At 41.3% G+C, this 20,662-nt stretch overlaps 1 protein-coding gene across 1 annotated transcript in view; it reads right to left on the reverse strand.

The window, feature by feature from the left end:
- Nucleotides 1-18,045, reverse strand: part of LOC311099389 (collagen alpha-1(V) chain-like) — a 140,575-nt gene extending 122,530 nt beyond the window's left edge. Inside the window, 1 exon segment of the mRNA XM_084140090.1 lies at nucleotides 17,740-18,045. Coding sequence (XP_083996216.1) covers nucleotides 17,740-17,839 — 100 coding nt within the window. The 5' untranslated portion in view covers nucleotides 17,840-18,045.
- Between the last annotated feature and the right edge of the window lie 2,617 nt (nucleotides 18,046-20,662).

Genomic DNA, 20,662 nt, shown 5'->3' on the forward strand with positions numbered 1-20,662 from the left:
CAAGTGACAAGACACTGTCACTGGCCATAATCATATTCAAAATGTAAATGCATAATACAACACATAGATAAACTGGAATGACACTCTAACTCACGGTTGCACAAAAAGAGCTGTGTGCAAACCACGCCCCTACTTTTGAATTATTACTAAAAGAGCAAAGAACACTTTTGTGAACTCTAATTAACAATTGAAGAGCTCAAAGGGTTATTTGAGTCATTATGGTTCCACATAGAACCATCACCCTTCCCAAAGAACCCTTTAGGAACCCACATTTTTGTGTGTGTATTGCCACCGGAGCCCGCCTGTCTAACTACTAACCTGCTTGCTGTACTGTGTGATTGTACACGGATTGGATTGTGGGTTTACTAATGCGTTAGTTCTAGTAGCTATCTAGGTTGACTATGAAGTTAGCTAATATGGTGACAACATGTAGGCTGTGTAGCAGTTAGCGGTTATGGTATGACGATTTGGCTTGAATACATTTTTTCACCTGGTCCACAAGAGAAGGGAAAATGTGAGGAGGAAAGCGCGTAGATGCGAGAAGGAATTATACAACAAGCAAAGTGATGATGCTGTAGGCCTATGTGACTGCTATGAACGTGAACTGTGTGTGTGAGTGATTAGGGGTGTATTCATTCCGCCGAATTCTGTTTTATTTTACTGATAAAGACGGAACGAAACGAGGATGGACCTTCCTGAATTTGTCCAATAGAAACTCTCGTTTTGCAACAAGGATGTATTGAATGTGTCACTGTCTGTCACCTTGATTACTCCAATTTGTCTCTTGACCTATGCACCTACGTTCAAACTTTCATCTGTAGGCTAGGTTGTAGGGTATAGGGCACATTTGAGTATCATGTAGTAGCCTAAACCTATTGATCTTACATTGAGGTGGGTGAATGGAATATGAATGACAGTCATCCAATATGCTGTAATTGAAATAACCAAGTGGGCAAAAACTGGTTGAATCAACGTTGTTTCCACGTCATTTCAACTGAAAAAATCTATGTGATGACGTTGAATCAACGTGGAAAACTGATTGGATTTGAAAAAAGGGAGTTTTCTCTTTTTTTCACACAACTTTGAACCAATGCCAATGACATGGTGAAATGTTTTGTTGATTTTACGTAGGGCCTCCCTAAATCCTAAATGGCACACTGCTCCAGAGGTTTCTGGAGTGGAGCTACCAGAGAAGGGAATCATGCTATTACCCCCTAAAACACTTCAGTCAGTAGTTCTGATGCCCAGACTGTGGCTAGGACTGAGGCTAGGGCTGACTGGGGATAGGGGACTAGGGTTGGAAAAGATGACTCATTGCATTGCTTTCCAAGCTCAATCATTATAATACCCCCTAATAGAGAACAGTGCTGCTATCCTGGAGAGCTGAGCTGAATACCCAATTATTTGGCTGGACAAGAGTTAAATAGCATACCACTTCTGTTCTTACAGTGTATGAAGGTGGTGTTGAGTGAAAACAGGTATAGGGCATGACACTACTCTACCAACTGCAATAACATAATATCATGACATTCTAAGCCCTACATCTTTAGAAAATACAAACAGACACTTACTTGAAAGACCCACTGTTGAAAATACTAAAATCCCTACAACCATTATTGGGACTTTGTGTTGCCAACTTAAACCAACAGCATCTTGACTTAATTATCTGAGACAAAATATATATGAAGCGGCTCTACTTTTCTCAAAATAATACCCTATTTTCTCTTATTCAATAGAGGATCATGACCAAGCCAAACCGTAGGCTCCTGTCAAATCCCTGTCCTGGCTCTACAACTCTGGCCCATCTGGATGCATTGTGGGAAGAGGACCAATAAGATGTCCCATGGTCCTTTGGGGCAGTCTATGAACTCTTGAGAGAACAGTGTTTCACTGTCCTCAACAGTCGCTAACACAGCACTGAAATCTTCATGACATGAGTGTCATACAAAGGATATCCTTCAATCTGACAGACAAAGGGTCAAACTTCTGACTTGGAATATTATTTTATCACATTCCATCATCTGCACAGATCTAAAAAGCCAAGTGGCATGCGAGTGAGGTGAATGTGTCAGTCTTTGCTGTTGATCAGGCGTTGGATGGAGCTGTTTGGAGGCTAGGGGTCGTAAACTAAACCATGAACCGCTCAACCGGCCGGCCTGTTCAGTTCCACACCATAATGGCTGCATTCACAGTCTGAAGTGGCTCATGAGATTGCAGGGTCAATGGTTACAGTCCAACTAACTCAGATTCCTTCCCCTGCACCACGGCGATAGACACACACACACGCACACACACAGGCCTTTTCACACCACACAACCACCACTTATCTGATTGAGTAGAACTGCAGACCCTGAATGATTTCCCATATCAGGGGATAAGAATATGGTTATTGAAAAGCTTGGGCAGAAATATGTCTGTGTTCGCTCAGAAGGGACAAACAATGGCTAATAATGATGGGGGTTGGGTTTGGGGATTGCAATCTGAAAGGAATTTCCTCCATTTTGGGTTTCATTGCTATGTTTCTATTACTTGATTGCAATGCTCAAATGTCTGGAGCCTGTGTCTATGTTTCAAAATCTTGCAGTCAAAACGGAACAGTCCCGGAGTTTTCCATTGCAACGCCAGGTTTGGAGGCCATGGCCATTGGAAAGGCTTGATCATGAACATACTGCCTCAGTTACATCATTTAGTAACAGCCTTGTCCTCTCCTTCCATATAACACACATGCATACCATTAGAGGGAATATGATATAGATCTATAATGGAAACGTCGTTTTGTAGAGGAACCGTTCCGACTGAAGGTCGAGAGGAACCGAGTGGAACCCGAGAGGATGGAGGGCGGGAGGACGGAAAATAGCTGCAGCCCAGCTATATTTGACCTTTGACCCCCATAGTAAAGTCAACCTTTACATAAAAATAACATTTTAATGACCCAGGCTGCTTTGCTGTGTTCCAAACCTCGCTGCTATGAAATTCACACCGTTTCTAAAGCCTCTCACCTAATGTGATGCAGCTTTTTCCAGCGAAAAGCCTAAAACCAGTGAGGTACTAACTGTGTATTTTTCTTGAGAGAAATTCAACAGTATTTTATTGCATAGTGCCTTGTTCCACCATGAGTGGGATAAAAACTTCTGTAACACATTTTTCCCCCTCTTTTTTTTTTTAGGATCAGCAGACGGCACAATGGAGCTTATCGGATCCAGATGCTGAACGAGCACACAGTGAAACAACAAGTCCTTCTTTCTTGTTCTCCCCTTAGTTTTTTATAAAGAACAAATTGATAAAAAAACATAAAATATTAGAGAAACTCCATGAATCATAAAATTACAAAGACTCCATTACCCATAGTCCTTTTCAGACCGAAAACAACAAGCAGTGTAGTCAACGTTTACATATCGATTAGTGTGTGGCTTTGGCCCTGATCCACCCACATTTTCATTTTTGGCCAGGTATTCAAGGAATGTTATTGCAGTATTTGTTATGAATAAAGCAGTTTGACATGTCAGTTCCAGACCTAGGGGAATGATTCCTATTGATGCAGACCAACAACCTTTTCTTAATTAATGATAACAAACTATGCGAAAAAGAGACCAAAACACTGAAATGTGTTTGAAGCTTTGTGAAAAGGTCCCATTGATTCTAGTGAGTGACTTTGTGGAATTAGTGAACTTCTCTTTAACCTCTGTTAGCTTCCACACAAACAGAACCTTTTGGAAGCAAAGCCATGGCCTCAAAGGCAGCCACATGGCTAATACAGCAACAACTTCCCCAAGAGAGCCAAATAAAAATGACCTCATATAGCTCAAGGAATTAAAGCTCTTTAAATCAAGATCTAGATAGAGACAGAGTCAGCTAGATAGATAGAGTCAGTAAGTCAGCTATTTATCACCCATGTTTCAACCATTAAATGCCCAATGAAGCCGTTTATATCTCAAAATCGAATAATTCCTGTGTAGCAATTAAGTACCTTACTGGTCAAAAATAAACAAAAATAGCTTCTTAGTAAAGAGCAATATCTCAAGCAAGAATTTAGCTAGGACTGTCTGGGAGTGGTCTGAGTGGGGAGGGGAAAACTGAAAACTAGCTGTTATTGGGAGAGAGGTTTGGAACTCTCTTTCTTATTGGTCAATTAACTAATTAACTGCCTGGTGATGTCACCAGGCAGGCCAAAACTCCATCCCACCAAAACAGGCTGAAATTTCAGGTGGTCTTTTCAAACAACTCTTACACTAAAAGAGCATTATCATTATTTTCACAATTTCACAGTATTATTCCAACCACATAGTGTGGAAATACTGTATATCTCAAACACAGGGCAATCTAAATCTGGGCCTTTAAATCACATTCTTCCATCTTTTTAGTTCTTGAAAATGTAATCAAAGCCAGAATAGAGAACGGTCATGGAGTTCCAAAGCAAAGCAAAACATTCCAGACTTTTTTGTGCCAGGCAATCATGTCACGCAAGTTAGACAAAGTACCCAAAATGCACCTCTTTCTCTTTTCTACAGTATGTGTTCCTCATGTCCTAAGCAGCCAGTGCAAAAACACTAAGATCATCTTTAGCACTAGGCAATGGATGAATGATGATCTTACTGCTAAAGATGATTTTTATGTTTTTGGAAAACTCACCCCAGTTAATAAATCCAGGAATAGTAGTAGAAGTTCAACGACTGATCGAACCTAAAGCAGACATTCCTTTCCTCAGGCTCTGAAACTGTACATCTGGCAGCGGTGGTCACCTGAAGGTCATGACCCTCAAACTTTAACCGCTAACCCCTGACCCCACCCACCACACCCAGGGCTAGAACTGGGACGATAAAATTACAATTATCGACACCGACCATACCGATCACTTATCGCAGGCATTCTGCTGTTATTGTTTATTATGATAAGTAGCCTGTACTAGAGAAAGCTGAAGTTTGAAATTAAATAATTTTGCTAATATGGGTGATTGTTAATGGGACAATTGATGGCTACAACCATCAAACTAGTAGCAGTAGTTTAAAGGATCATTTTAAACTATGGTGCACATTATTGTTATAAATGTATCAATCTATTTATCGTTATCGCATTAAGTGATGCAATTTATCGCAATATGGATTTTGTCCATATCACCCAGCTCTACCCAGGACACCTGTCTCAAGTCATTACCAGACTTTCACTCTGTAATCTCATTTATGTCAAGAGAAGATAACCGGGTCATAAATAAACACTATAAACACTGAAGTGAGGTCAGTCTCTACCTCTGATGACACGTGGGTTTAAAGTTAGCAGAAAGAAAAAAAATAACATTATATCTGATCCTTGTACAGTTCAAATTACTTCATTATAGAAAACGTAGGTCTTGATTTTTATTTCTTCAACGAGGCGTTCGCGAAGGATATTCTACAGACTCCCGACAAGGCCCAGATCCCCGTCATTCGCGTGAGGAAGAGACGGAGATATCGTGGACGTAGGTCGGGGTACCTTGTAAGGATCCGACGGCGAACGAGTAAACTGCCTCTCCCATCAATCCTATTAGCCAACGTTCAAGCTTTGGAGAATAAAATGGACGATTTAAGATTACGGTTATCCTACCAACGGGACATTAAAAACTGTAATATCTTATGTTTCACGGAGTCGTGGCTGAACGACGACAATGATAACATTCAGCTAGCAGGCTATACGCTACATCGGCAGGACAGAACGGCAGACTCGGGTAAGACGAGGGGTGGCGGTCTCTGTATATTTGTAAACAACAGCTGGTGCACCAAATCAAATACTAAGGAAGTCTCAAGGTTTTGCTCGCCTGAGGTAGAGTATCTTATGATAAGCTGCAGACCACACTATTTACCAAGAGAGTTTTCATCTATATTTTTCATAGCTGTCTATTTACCACCACAAACCAATGCTGGCATTAAGATTGCACTGAATGAGTTGTACAAGGCCATTAATCAACAGGAAAACGCTCATCCAGATGCAGCGCTCCTAGTAGCAGGGGACTTTAATGCAGGGAAACTTAAATCCGTTCTACCTAATTTCTACCAGCATGTTAAATGTGCAACCAGAGGGGAAAAAACTCTAGACCACCTTTACTCCACACACAGAGACGCATACAAAGCTCTCCCTCGCCCTCCATTTGGCAAATCTGACCATAACTCTATCCTCCTGATTCCTGCTTATAAGCAAAAACTGAAGCAGGAAGCACCAGTGATTCGGCTAATAAAAAAGTGGTCAGATGACGCAGATGCTAAGCTACAGGACTGTTTTGCTAGCACAGACTGGAACATGTTCCGGGATTCTTCAGACAGCATTGAGGAGTACACCACATCAGTCACTGGCTTCATCAATAAGTGCATCGATGATGTCGTCCCCACAGTGACCGTACGTACATACCCCAACCAGAAGCCATGGATTACAGGAAACATCCGCACTGAGCTAAAGGGTAGAGCTGCCGCTTTCAAGGAACGGGACTCTAACCCGGACGCTTATAAGAAATCCCGCTATGACCTCCGACGAACCATCAAACAGGCAAAGAGTCAATACAGGTCTAAGATTGAATCATACTACACTGGCTCTGACGCTCGTCGGATGTGGCAGGGCTTGAAAACTATTACAGACTACAAAGGGAAGCACAGCCGCGAGCTGCCCAGTGACACAAGCCTACCAGACGAGCTAAACCACTTCTATGCTCGCTTCGAGGCAAGCAACACTGAAGCATGCATGAGAGCACCAGCTGTTCCGGACGACTATGTGATCACGCTCTCCGTAGCCGATGTGAGTAAGACTTTTAAGCAGGTCAACATTCACAAGGCCGCAGGGCCAGACGGATTACCAGGACGTGTACTCCGAGCATGTGCTGACCAACTGGCAAGTGTCTTCACTGACATTTTCAACATGTCCCTGACTGAGTCTGTAATACCAACATGTTTCAAGCAGACCACCATAGTCCCCGTGCCCAAGAACTCTAAGATAACCTGCCTAAATGACTACCGACCCGTGGCACTGACGTCTGTAGCCATGAAGTGCTTTGAAAGACTGGTCATGGCTCACATCAACAGCATAATCCCAGAAACCCTAGACCCACTCCAATTTGCATACCGCCCCAACAGATCCACAGATGATGCAATCTCTATCGCACTCCACACTGCCCTTTCCCACCTGGACAAGAGGAACACCTACGTGAGAATGCTATTCATTGACTACAGCTCAGCATTCAACACCATAGTGCCCTCAAAGCTCATCACTAAGCTAAGGATCCTGGGACTAAACACCTCCCTCTGCAACTGGATCCTGGACTTCCTGACGGGCCGCCCCCAGGTGGTAAGGGTAGGTAACAACACATCTGCCACACTGATCCTCAACACGGGGGCCCCTCAGGGGTGCGTGCTCAGTCCCCTCCTGTACTCTCTGTTCACCCATGACTGCATGGCCAGGCACGACTCCAACACCATCATTAAGTTTGCCGACGACACAACAGTGGTAGGCCTGATCACCGACAACGATGAGACAGCCTATAGGGAGGAGGTCAGAGATCTGGCCGTGTGGTGCCAGGACAACAACCTCTCCCTCAACGTGACCAAGACAAAGGAGATGATTGTGGACTACAGGAAAAAAAAGAGGACTGAGCACACCCCCATTCTCATCGACGGGGCTGTAGTGGAACAGGTTGAGAGCTTCAAGTTCCTTGGTGTCCACATCACCAACGAACTATCATGGTCCAAACACACCAAGACAGTCGTGAAGAGGGCACGACAAAGCCTATTCCCCCTCAGGAGACTAAAAAGATTTGGCATGGGTCCTCAGATCCTCAAAAAATTCTACAGCTGCACCATCGAGAGCATCCTGACTGGTTGCATCACCGCCTGGTATGGCAACTGCTTGGCCTCTGACCGCAAGGCACTACAGAGGGTAGTGCGTACGGCCCAGTACATCACAGGGGCAAAGCTCCCTGCCATCCAGGACCTCTATACCAGGCGGTGTCAGAGGAAGGCCCTCAAAATTGTCAAAGACTCCAGTCACCCTAGTCATAGACTGTTCTCTCTGCTACCGCACGGCAAGCGGTACCGGAGTGCCAAGTCTAGGTCCAAAAGACTTCTCAACAGCTTCTACCCCCAAGCCATAAGACTCCTGAACAGCTAATCATGGCTACCCGGACTATTTGCACTGCCCCCCCACCCCATACTTTTTACGCTGCTGCTACTCTGTTAAGTATTTATGCATAGTCACTTTAACTCTACCCACATGTACATATTACCTCAACTACCTCAACTAGCCGGTGCCCCCGCACATTGACTATGCAACGGTACCCCCCTGTATATATAGCCTCCCTACTGTCACTTTATTCTATTGTATATATAGCCTCCCTACTGTCACTTTATTTTTACTTCTGCTCTTTTTTTCTCAACACTTTTTTTGTTGTTGTTTTATTCTTACTTTTTTTGTTTAAAATAAATGCACTGTTGGTTAAGGGCTGTAAGTAAGCATTTCACTGTAATGTCTGCACCTGTTGTATTCGGCGCATGTGACCAATAAAATTTGATTTGATTTGATTTGATTTGATAGTGTGAGAACGGTTCTGTTTTGTTCTCTCCTTGTCATTGTCACCATCTTTTATGAGGTTTGGGCCTGGGACTTTCTGTTTGCTAAGAGTTCTAGGACAATTAAATGTTGTGTAAAACCACTACACAATTAAAACAGGATTCTATTGACCTGAGGCTTGTGTAAAAAAAAAGATACGGGATTGAATTGGGAAAGAGAATAAGAAAACAAGACATATGGGTATTTACTGCAAATATTTCTCAACAAAAGAAAAGCCAATACCAGTAAATGATACAAACCAATAGCCACAGGAAATAACACACCCCCTATTAATTATATGTAAATTATTTCCAGATCAAATCTGTACATTATTACCAGTAAAGAGAGCCAAGTATTTTAGTGATATCACATGTGATTTGATGAAATACATGAATTGTATTGTCAACAATCATGTGTGAGTGTTAACGTGTTAATTAGACGATGGTGCATGTGTAATGCACAATCACAGATAGACATCTAGAATCCTCTAGTCTAGACATAGATAGACGATGATGCAATAGTTCCACTGTGTAGGTGAGGTCTAGCTTGATCCCAGATATGTTTGTGCTGTCTTACCAACTCCTATGGTCATGAGTTGGCAAGACAGTGCAAACAGATCTGGGACCGGTCTACAGCAGATGATGACTAGTAAGCCTGATCAGATGTTTTCTGGATTGATGTCTCTGGAAGAGATGGATGGGTGTGCTTCAAGGTCAGCCGTCAGCCCTTCTGTCACGATCATTGAACGGAGTGGACCAACGCGCAGCGTTATTTGCAAACATATTTTATTAACAATAGTGATAACGTGACGTCCTAGGTCAAACACAACCAACACAGAACAAGATCCCACAACTACTGTGGGAAAACAGCCTGTTTAAATGTGGTTCCCAATCAGAGACAACCAGCAACAGCTGACACTCGTTGCCTCTGATTGAGAACCACTCTGGCCAACATAGAAATAGAACAACTAGAATAATTAACATAGAACACAAAACATAGAATCTACACACCCTGGCTCAACATATAGAGTCCCCAGAGCCAGGGTGTGACACCTTCCCTGGGAATATAGAGGGGTTATCTGGTTTAGGTCAGGATGATGTGTCCTTTAATGCTGACAGTGTCATTTCGTCTTGACATTTAATGTTTCGGACCGGAATAGTGGAATTTTAAAAAGTATCAGCTTGAAATGTGTCAGATTCTATGTCAGATTCTGATACATAGCGGCATTGTTTGACGCAATGAATCCAGGTCCTTGGATACATCCTGACACCGACACATTGCGTCTGACAGTTTACAGTAGTGTCAGTATTCCCTCCAAGTAATGTCATTGGCTGTTGATGAGATAGGGCGGATGCTCCACCGGGGGGAACAACCAATTAAATCAAATTGAATTTTGAACGGTTAACGTTGACGCAGGTATTTTTCAAGCGCAGTCTTTTAAAAAATGTCAAGCCTCTCCACAAGCTGTGACTTGATTTCAGCAAGAATAATTTAATGTACCCAACAAAGTCGATGAAGGATTTCAATTAAGAGCCGAGGTAAGGGTGCTAAGTAGAACCTTACAGGGTTCTTCGGTTTGTCCCCATAGGGAAACACTTTTTGCTGCTGCTGTATATGGTTCTACCTAGAACCCTCTATGACGGGTTCTACCAAGAACCATTTTATCATCTATAGGTTCTTCCTAGAACTGTCTATGAAGGGTTTCAACCAGCCTTAAACATTTAATGATTTATGCCAATACATTACATATATCATAAGGCCTTTGTTTGAGGGCCTAGTTATACCCTAACACCGTGGTGTTAGGAATCTCCTGGTTAACAGTAGTGATGTTATGTTTGATACCGGAGCTTCGAGGCATGTGTCAAAATCGCTAAGCAGTTTATTTCAAAGCAGTGTGCCGATGCTTGTATCGCTTGATCAGAAGCACGTGATCAATGACGTCCGAAGCTTCGTTTTGTCGAACAACCACCTTATTGGTTTGGTATTGGTTTCAGACAAAAAAGGCAACACTGCGCATGCACTATGGTGTGTGCACCGTCATCTATAATAATTTGGCTGTTCTAACCAGCAGGTGCCACTAGTGTACACTGTGTTGATCAAAGCCTCGAGTAATGAACCTATTTTCAACACAATTGGCTGGAAATGCTCAATGCTTATTATTTGCTATCGAGCTGAATGAAGAGAGCTAGCTAACTAGCCAGCTAACTTTTGGCTAGCTCCAGATTCAGCTAATGTTAGCTAACAACAGCTTACTAGTAGGGATTAATAAAAATATTTGATAGGTATTTATTATTTAAATTTTATTAATTTTATAGGTAGCTAGCTAGTTTGTGTGTAGCAGGAGTTTAGGGTTGTTGCTAGCTAGTTAACGTGAATCACATTTCCCTACACCACTTATTTGGCACTGGGCTCCTGTCTTTTGACCCAGTGTAACAGAGTTTGCCAAAAACAATTTCATACATTTTAGCTAGCTAGCTATTGAATTAATGTTTGACTTTATGTTTAGTTCATTGACTCCTGTTGACCTTGATTTACATTCATGTGTATTTAGTGAAATATTGTGGTTGGTCGACAGTATTGCACCCATTGGCTTTGGCCATTCAATTGTTGCATTTTCTACCATATTGTTTTATTCCCTATGCACAGTTACTCTGCAGCAATATATTGTAAGTTAAAACGAAGGTTCTCCAACTCTGGTCCTGGAGAGCTACTGTGTGCAGGCTTTTACTACAGCCCATCACTAACACACATTCAAAGAACCAGGTCTTAAGTCTGGTCTATGATTAGATGAATAAAGTGTGTTACTGCAGTGCTGGAAAGAACCTACACATTGAGTTGATTTCCAAGATCAGAGTTGGATACCCTTAGCCTACACACTGTAAACACTGTGTTTTACATCTGACAGCTGATGACCAGAAGCTGAGAAAGAGAAAAGGATGCCTGAAGATGAACCTGGCCTGGAAGACTCCACATCTTGACGTTACTAAGGATTGAAACATTACTTTGTTCGACTGCTTGAGCTAGACCAGAGTTGATGCATTTTCATTTAAACGTTAACACTATATTACCCTTTCCAGAGCTCTTGACTACGAAATGATGTATTTTGTTCTGTAAATAAAGATATTTCGATTTTATTTATGCTAAACCTTTTTTCCTTCTTTATTTGGGATGTTGGAGGTATAGATTGTGATTTGTGAAACAGGTTTGTGTAGTTTTTGTTATTGTAAACAAATGCAATATTAGTCAACATAATACAATTGTTGGCTTTTAAATGTGTATTTGTAGTGTCAACTGCATCAAATACAGTAGGCCTATGACTTAAATGTGGTAATTTGATTGACAGACTTGATATGAGGTATCAACTTTAATTTGATCTCCTTTTAAGGAGCTTATATGATACTGCTCCACATGTGAACATTTAATTGATGCTTTTTAGACCTGTTTTTAAGTTTAAAGGTAGACTCAGCGAAATGATGTTGCCACGAGCAGCACCGCAGATATTGAGATGAGTGACACTTTGCTCTCACACAGTTACACACAGTATCTGCGTATGTGCACGGGTTCGCTTCACGCTGTTACAGCATGGAAGCCACGGGACCAAAACAGCTGAGAAGTTGAGCCTCGCGCTTTAACACTCTTAGTTGTTGCGGGAAATGTACACACTATGCTGTTTACTTCTGCATCTATGTCATACGCTGAGTCTATCTTTAATTGATAAATACATTTTCTAATAGGGGGTGGAACAGAATCTATTTTCATGGTGACATGGTGATTTTCATCAGCAACCTTAATTTAAACATAAATTATAATTTATAATACAAGTATTCAATAAGTGATCAAAAGCTTACTTTTGAGATGTTAGGATGTGTCAAGGAATATGAAACGGCGAGTGACGGGCTGTATCAAGGTGGGTCGAAGCATTTGACACGGCATGTATCCCAGATGTGTCCGAATGTGTTCATTGAGTCTGCCACAAGCTGGTTTGTTTATTGGTGTGTACAACTGTGTGTCGTAGTCTTGATACGGTCCGTATCGGACCTGGACACATTTGGATACTCACACACGCTGGGTAAATAGTGGACAGAACACACATTGGGTTATTTTTGACCCAGCCTGTTGGATCACTAAATAATTGTTCACACTGCAGGCCTCAATGCTCAAATGTGACCAACCAACTCGATTCAGTCTTATGTAGCAACGTTTTTTACATTGGATAAAAGTAGAGACTCAGAGCTACAAATTGTATATTATACACTGCAGTTGAGGAACAATGGGAAAGTAATTCTGCTTTGAAAGTTCATAAACGTGTAACCCCACTTTTGACAAAATAGGCCTTGAATGTTTTGGTACACCTACTGGAGAGCTCTTCTTTGTCTACACCTATTCAACATCACTCTTTAAGGATTCACATGTGAGGCCATGTGCTAAACAGAGTGAGTAAGGTAGTGAAGTAAACAACCAAAGATTTCAAGATTAAAAGTGGTGAAAGTAGTAGCCTACAATAAGGAAAAACTCCAGGTAAAAATACACTTTATCTAGTTCTTGGCCAATATCCTAATCTGACTTTGATAGTGTCCAGATAAAAATATTTTATAAATATTAGATGCTTACCCAGACACACTTGTCTAAATTGATGGGTCATATGAAAGAAATGCTATAACCACCCCCCAGCTACATCTAGCTACATGGGTCACTATTGTCTAGACATGTACACATGTTCATGAAATACAATAGATGGCCGTAATCACCCCCAGACACACCTGGCTAACTTGATGGGTCATCATCTGGCGAAGTGGAGTCTTTTGTTTAGACATGTAGCTAGCTAAACAATTAACCATAATCCCAACCCATAGCTACAATACAAATGGATTGTCATAGCTAGCCACCATGCATGAAATGCTGGAGTATGAATCCGCAGGTACCTAAAGCTAACCAACTAGGTTAAATGTTAGCTAGCTAACATTAGGCCAAAACTAGCAATGGAAATGGCTATCTAAAATACAAATAATATTACTTCCCAGATCATACACGTAATTTTAGCTAGCGAGCCAGCAAGCTAACGTTCGCTAGCTAGCTAAACGTACGCTTTAACTTGCAGTGAAAACGATTTTCTGACAAAATTAGAAACAATGTAAACAATTAACAAACTAGTTAGCTACCACATGTTCTTGTCAAAACCGTCAACAGAGTAGCTAGCAAGCAACAAGATGTGCCAAATAACAGTCTAAAAACACAGGTAAATCAGATTTGACCTTTTAGACACAAGTCACATGGCCAGGAATCAGATTTGTATCTGATTTCAAACCACCTACAAAGGTGGTTTGAAATGTGGCTTGAAATATTTGATTCCATGTGCTTTTTGGTTGTTCAGACTGTAAGAAAATTAACAGATTCTAATCAGATATGCTAAAAAATTTGATTTAAGTCACTTCAAAATGTCAATGTGAACAAGGCTTTAGTTTGGTTATTGAGCTATGATGCACTAGCTCAGATGAGAAGACTGAAGGCAGGATTTAGTAGGGGCGTGGCTTTCAGATAGTTATTTTTGGCCACTCATGAGAGCAAATGTCATTCTGGTTAATCTGTTATGTTGTATTATTAAAACACATTAACGTTGAGTGCTGAGTTTCTCAAGCGCTAATGTGTACCCTGATGTTGGGATAGTTAACACTTTATTAGGATATTTAAATAATTCTGTTTTTGATTGTATATCAAAATACATAATGTGCGAATATATTTAAGGGAAATTTGCAGTGTAAAAACTTACATTTAATCTCATGGGTGGCCAAAAAGACCTAGCTGAAAGCCAGAGCCCCAATAGGCCATGCCTCCTGAAAATAACATTTGACATTTTTTTACATTTTAGTCATTTAGCAGACACTCTTATCCAGAGCAACTTACAGTTTTTTTTTATTTATTTTTTCATACTTGCCCCCCGTGGGAATCGAACCCACAAACCTGGCATTGCAAATGCCATGCTCTACCAACTGAGCTACACAGGGCCTGCATCTATGGATTACATTAAAAAATACCCATCTGCTGGGTCAACCCAGCATGAAAGTAAATAAAAACCCAACTGATGGTTATATTAACCCATGTAAGAGTAATCCAAAGGTGTGGCCTATTGGGGACATGGCTTTGAGATAGTTATTTTTGGCTACTTGTGAGAACAAATGTCATTCATGTTCATCGTTAAGTTTGTACACTGCAAATTTCAATTTCCTTCAATATCTTTGCACATTACATATTTTTATATCAAATGTATAAAATTATTATTTTAATATTATAAAGTGGTAACTACCCCAACACTGGGAACTCATACTCCTGTGTAAGACTTATTAAAGTTACAAAAGTATCAGTGGTCAACCATAACAATCTGAATGCCACACCCTACTATACCACACCTCCAGTCTTCTGATCTGGCCCAGTGGATCTAATCATTTTTTAGAGTGTGTTGGAATGTGTGTCAAGACCTGTCTGATCTTGATACAGGGGTACTTTGTGCAGTGAACCTGTTGATCAGGTAACCTGGTGGAATTCAACAGCTGTTACACACTATATATGTTTCAGTTTAAAAGTTATTCTTGATAATCTAGCTAGAATATGTATTATGCTTATGTCCTGTAAAATAAATATTTCCATGATTGATGGTTACATTTTTGTATAAAAAACTGCTTAGGTTGACAATGGCAACAATAGCAATGAAATAAGCCTCTTGCTAGCCAATACCGAGTTATAAAAACTCCACTCATACTTGCATGTGTCCTGGTTTCAGGAAGTGTTGCAGCATCACAGACGATCACATAAATCTGGTTGTTTTCTGTTGGTCTTTAAGAGTTGATTAAAGCCAGCAGCTTCATAGTGAGTTCTGTCCCACGCCCTCTAATCCTAGTAAAACTCCAGTCCAACTCTCCACGTCATCTGGAGCTATGCTGACATGACTCAGAACCAATGATGTCTATAAACCCTGGATTGTTTATGCTATGTTTTGGCCATGGAGGTGCTCTGAAGCCACCAGTCAGCCATATAGGCACTCCGCAGAAAAGTAGCACTCCATAAAGTATTTCATATAAATGTTTCAAGGACAAAACTACATGTAGTTAAGTATTTTCTGTTGTAGTGGGGACAGTAACAATAGTATTTTCTAAAAACTATACTTTAAGAAAAAAATTAAGTATATTTGTATGTTTACCTCACATAATATAATTTAAATGTATGCATTAAGGTGTCTGTAATAGAGAAAACATGGCAAAAACAAATGTAGACATTAGTAAATGCATTTCTATAGCTACCAAAATATTTTTTACAAAGATGGAGGCGCGGTGGCTTCAAAACAGCGCCTCCTGTCAGTGATTATATAAATCATTGCTCGGTAATGGGTATGGTTCTGTCAATCACATATGAGCAATGACAAGACCAAAGCCCTTGGATTTTTTTACCTTTAATTTACCAGGTTGATTTGAAAACAGAAGACCTCTTTTTCGAGAGAGACCTGGCCATTACTTTTACAGGGGAAAAGTTCAAGGCCAACCCCTTGTGTAACCCAAAGGGCAATAATCAACAATCAATCAGTCTGCATTCACGATTAACATGAATATGAATTTGTTTCCATCCTTAGCACACCACTCTGACATGTCTGTGCACTTCCATACAACTTATCTTGACTGGAAATCAAATTAGGTTATCAAATTCCAGTCAATTAGGGAATTTCATTAAAACCACTCCAGCTCTCCACATCTTCAGCTCAGATGTGATTTTTTTCTTCATCGCCCGTTGAGGTATGTGGAGAGAACAGACCAGGCTATCAGTTTATCTAACAGCCTTTTGACTGACTGGCTGGCTGACTGGCTGGCTGGTTGACTGATTGAGAGCTCCACTGTAGCACCATGCAGGCTGAAGCCACCTACCATGCCAGGCAGGCCAATGAGCTAAGAATACATGTAGGCCAGGCCACTAGGCCTTGGCTTGACTCAAACAGGGCATATAAAGCAGACAGCTGGAATGCTGGAGGATTGCCAGACAAATGTTTATGGGATATTTTAAAAAAGAACCTTGAAGATTTCACAGAGACAATACACTATGTTATGGCGTATATGACATTTGTCAGAAAAGTCCACACGCATCCATGCCCAAAATGAGATGCCAAGCTTAGGCTCCACCCTACCACTTCAGACGATTGACGGCCACGCCCTCTCACGAGAGTTGCGCTCCATTCTGTTTCTCATTAAATAAATACCCCTTTGACTTATTGTTTCATATGGGAATCTGGAGGACAGTGTTAGATGTGCTTGTCATCAAGTTTAAAATACCAACTTAAGCCAAAATGTTGCCAAATTTTAAAACCAAAGCAATTACTATCTTTTTTAATATAATATCCACAAAAGCTGGATAACGTTTTTTGCTGTTATGCTACATAAAATGCCATAAAGTAGGCCTAAAAAAGAAAGATTATATAATCTATCGACAAGAGGGGAGAAAGGCAACATGGTTTTCCTATATGCCATAAAAAGTGATACAGAGCTTGGTTTCCAGCTTGATCAACTCAACACTAGGCAGGGAATAAAATGTAGACTATATATCTTTAAAGTAGGCCCACAAACCCATGGCAACGTGTAGCCTATGTGCACCCAACACAATAAAGTCTTAAAGACACTAATAATGTATGCAAAGACATGTGCATCAGAAGTAGCACTATAGATGTCGCAGGAGGACCACATCTTTCAGAGTGAACAAATCCATCGCGGGAGGCAGCGAAATTCATCTGAATGGATGAGAGAGAAAACTTTTGGCACACGTTCATGGAAAAGGAGTTCTCGTTGGCGCTTCAAGTTCTCTATGCAGCGGGGTCTTACCAAATCGATAGACTTTGACAACAAACTAGAGAGAACTATTCAGGACATAGTACACGAACAAGCACCAGTGCCATTTAAAAGCCTTGACCGGGCCCCCGGTCATTTCAGTTTATGACACCAATAATGTGGACCACATTCCAGAAACCAGACAACTAAAGTACGGTTTTAGAGGGGCGTACAACTGCTGTTGCAACGGGTACACAAGGGTATGATCGGGACTTGTTGCACATGAGAACATTTCACTGTCTAAAACAGACGACCGGCCAAAAAGTGCTAAGCAGCAATAGCCTGCAAGAATACAGTCTGCGGTGTCCGAAAGGCATCTTACCTGAACTGGCTTGCGATGTGACAAAAAGTAGAATTATCGCTAAAGTGATTTGCGCGTCCTTTATCCTCCGTTTTACTTTCCATCTTATATGGGTATCCATGGTCGCCAGTGACGTCCACGGCAAAGGTGGATTAACTTTTCAAGAGCAACTGAAAAAATACTTGTGACAAATTCTGATTAGGAGTGAACTAGTAGCCAAAGGTCCCAGAAAAGAGAGAGGGGGGAAATTATTATTTTCTCAAGCAGCCATAAGTTTTGGAGTGTGGATTCCTCCAGTTTGTGTGAAGGATGGGGCACCCTCTCTCGCGCACTCTTCCTCTCCACTCCTCTTCGCTCCTCTGAATAAACTACCCTGCGCTACTGAGCCTCGGATCAGAAGTGTTGCCCCCTCTCAATCTCACTGGAGCCCATCGAACTAAAGAGGGGGGGAAAAGATTTCCTGCAGGCTGTCAGTCAGGCTAGGAACAGGACAGGAAAGCAAATCAGAGGGGTCGACATATAGATTGGGCATTGCCATTGGCTGTGGAATAGAGGAACGTTTAGTGAAGGTTTTACTCCCACTCTCCGTGCGCTGAAGTTTCTGCTTCCAGCGGTGGATACAATTTAGACTCAGCGGTAGACCTAACATAGGAAACGAAGATTCCTTTACCAACAAAACCACAAATTTTGAGAAGGGGCTTAAAGCGGGAGATACAAACATTTTTAGGCCAAGAACTGATAAACGTTGTTTTCATATCCAATAGGCTACATAATTTTGAGAAGCCATTCTACTAATTTGAATAATAATATAGAGAATTTGACTTTTGGACACACTGTGAAGTATAAACTGTATCGAACAGTAGGCCTAGGCCACAGCAAATACGTATGGGTTACAGGAATCCTCCACAGTTAGCTGTAAATTATAAGACTGATAGGCACTGGCCTCAACTGGCCCTCTGACACGCATGACAACTGGGGCGCGCAGGGTCGGAGAGGTGCTTATTCTTTGACACTGGCATAGATCTTCAGCCTTGCTCGTGGAATGGGACTCATATATTTAGAACACAATAACATCTAAATTCGGAACACGTTTTACAATAACACTACTCTCTTACTATTGCTGTAAAATCATCTACAAAATATAGTTAACATGTAATAATGTGACATAGCATTCATTGACATAATTGTAAGCTTGCCTGTTGAGTGATTTTCTATCATAAAAAAGTTTATCATGATAATAATTTAGGAAGAATCGAAGGTATCCTCTTTCATTGTAATTATTTTGACTTTCATTGGCTTACATTTGGCAAATCACACTACTTGCATTAGAACAAATGTGGAAAAATCTCTCAACAACCGACATGTCTCATAAAAAAGTGACATTTTCACATTTGCATTATATCTTCCAAATCAGTCTACATCCAGGCGACACCTCCTCAATTGAGATGTGTTGTGTATGTACACTTTCAGAGAATGCCTGGAATGCGGTGACCTTTTGTACAAGGTGTCATATGGCTGGTCCAGTGGGCGGGCAGTCGCCAATAAAATGGCCTGTAAAAGATGCTCACAAATGGTTTTTAAAGCTGCAAACACACAACATGGAGGATACGCATCTCATTGCCACCCATCCATGTGGGGAATGGGGTTGAACGTGGAGACTATAACATTTATTAGGATAAAGAGGCGTAGAGGCACTGCTGGGTGACTTGAAAAGCCATTGTCAATCTATCAATAATTAATAATAATACTCTTAGTAAAATGTTCATCTTTCATTTACAATCTGTAGAAACTATGAGAATAGAAAGGTTTGTATTTGTATTTATTATGGATCCTCATTAGCTGCTGCCAAGGCCTCTGCTCTACTATCACATATCTATAACACAAACTCCATGTGTACAAACAGTGGGGAGATCAAGTATTTGATACACTGCCGATTTTGCAGGTTTTCCTACTTACAAAGCATGTAGAGGTCTGTCATTTTTATCATAGGTACACTTCAACTGTGAGAGACGGAATCTAAAACAAAAATCCAGAAAATCACATTGTACGATTTTTAAGTAATTAATTTGCATTTTATTGCATGACATAAGAATTTGATCACCGACCAACCAGTAAGAATTACGGCTCTCACAGACCTGTTAGTTTTTCTTAAAGAAGCCCTCCTGTTCTCCACTCATTACCTGGGATAGGATAAAGTAATCCTCCTAAAAATTGTAAAGTGGTTATCCCACTGGCTATAGGGTGAATGCACCAATTTGTGAGTCGCTCTGGATAAGAGCGTCTGCTAAATGACGTAAATGTGCCCTTGAGCAAGGCACTTAACCCTAATTGCTCCTGTAAGTCGCTCTGGATAAGAGCGTCTGCTAAATGACTGAAATGTAAATGTAAAATGTCTGTATTAACTGCACCTGTTTGAACTCGTTACCTGTATAAAAGACACCTGTCCACACACTCAATTAAACAGACTCCAACCTCTCTACAATGGCCAAGACCAGAGAGCTGTGTAAGGACATCAGGGGTAAAAGTGTAGACCTGCACAAGGCTGGGATGGGCTACAGTACAATAGGCAAGCAGCTTGGTGAGAAGCAAACAACTGTTGGCGCAATTATTAGAAAATGGAAGAAGTTCAAGATGACGGTCAATCACCCTCGGTCTGGGGCTCCATGCAAGATCTCACCTCGTGGGGCATCAATGATGATGAGGAAGGTGAGGGATCAGCCCAGAACTACACGGCAGGACCTGGTCAATGACCTGAAGAGAGCTGGGACACAGTCTCAAAGAAAACCATTAGTAACACGCTAAGCCGTCATGGATTAAAATCCTGCAGCGCACGCAAGGTCCCCCTGCTCAAGCCAGCGCATGTCCAGGCCCGTCTGAAGTTTGCCAATGACCATCTGGATGATCCAGAGGAGGAATGGGAGAAGGTCATGTGGTCTGATGAGAC

This window comes from Coregonus lavaretus (genome assembly GCF_964263955.1).
Source record: "Coregonus lavaretus genome assembly, chromosome: 24".
Lineage (NCBI taxonomy): Eukaryota > Metazoa > Chordata > Actinopteri > Salmoniformes > Salmonidae > Coregonus > Coregonus lavaretus.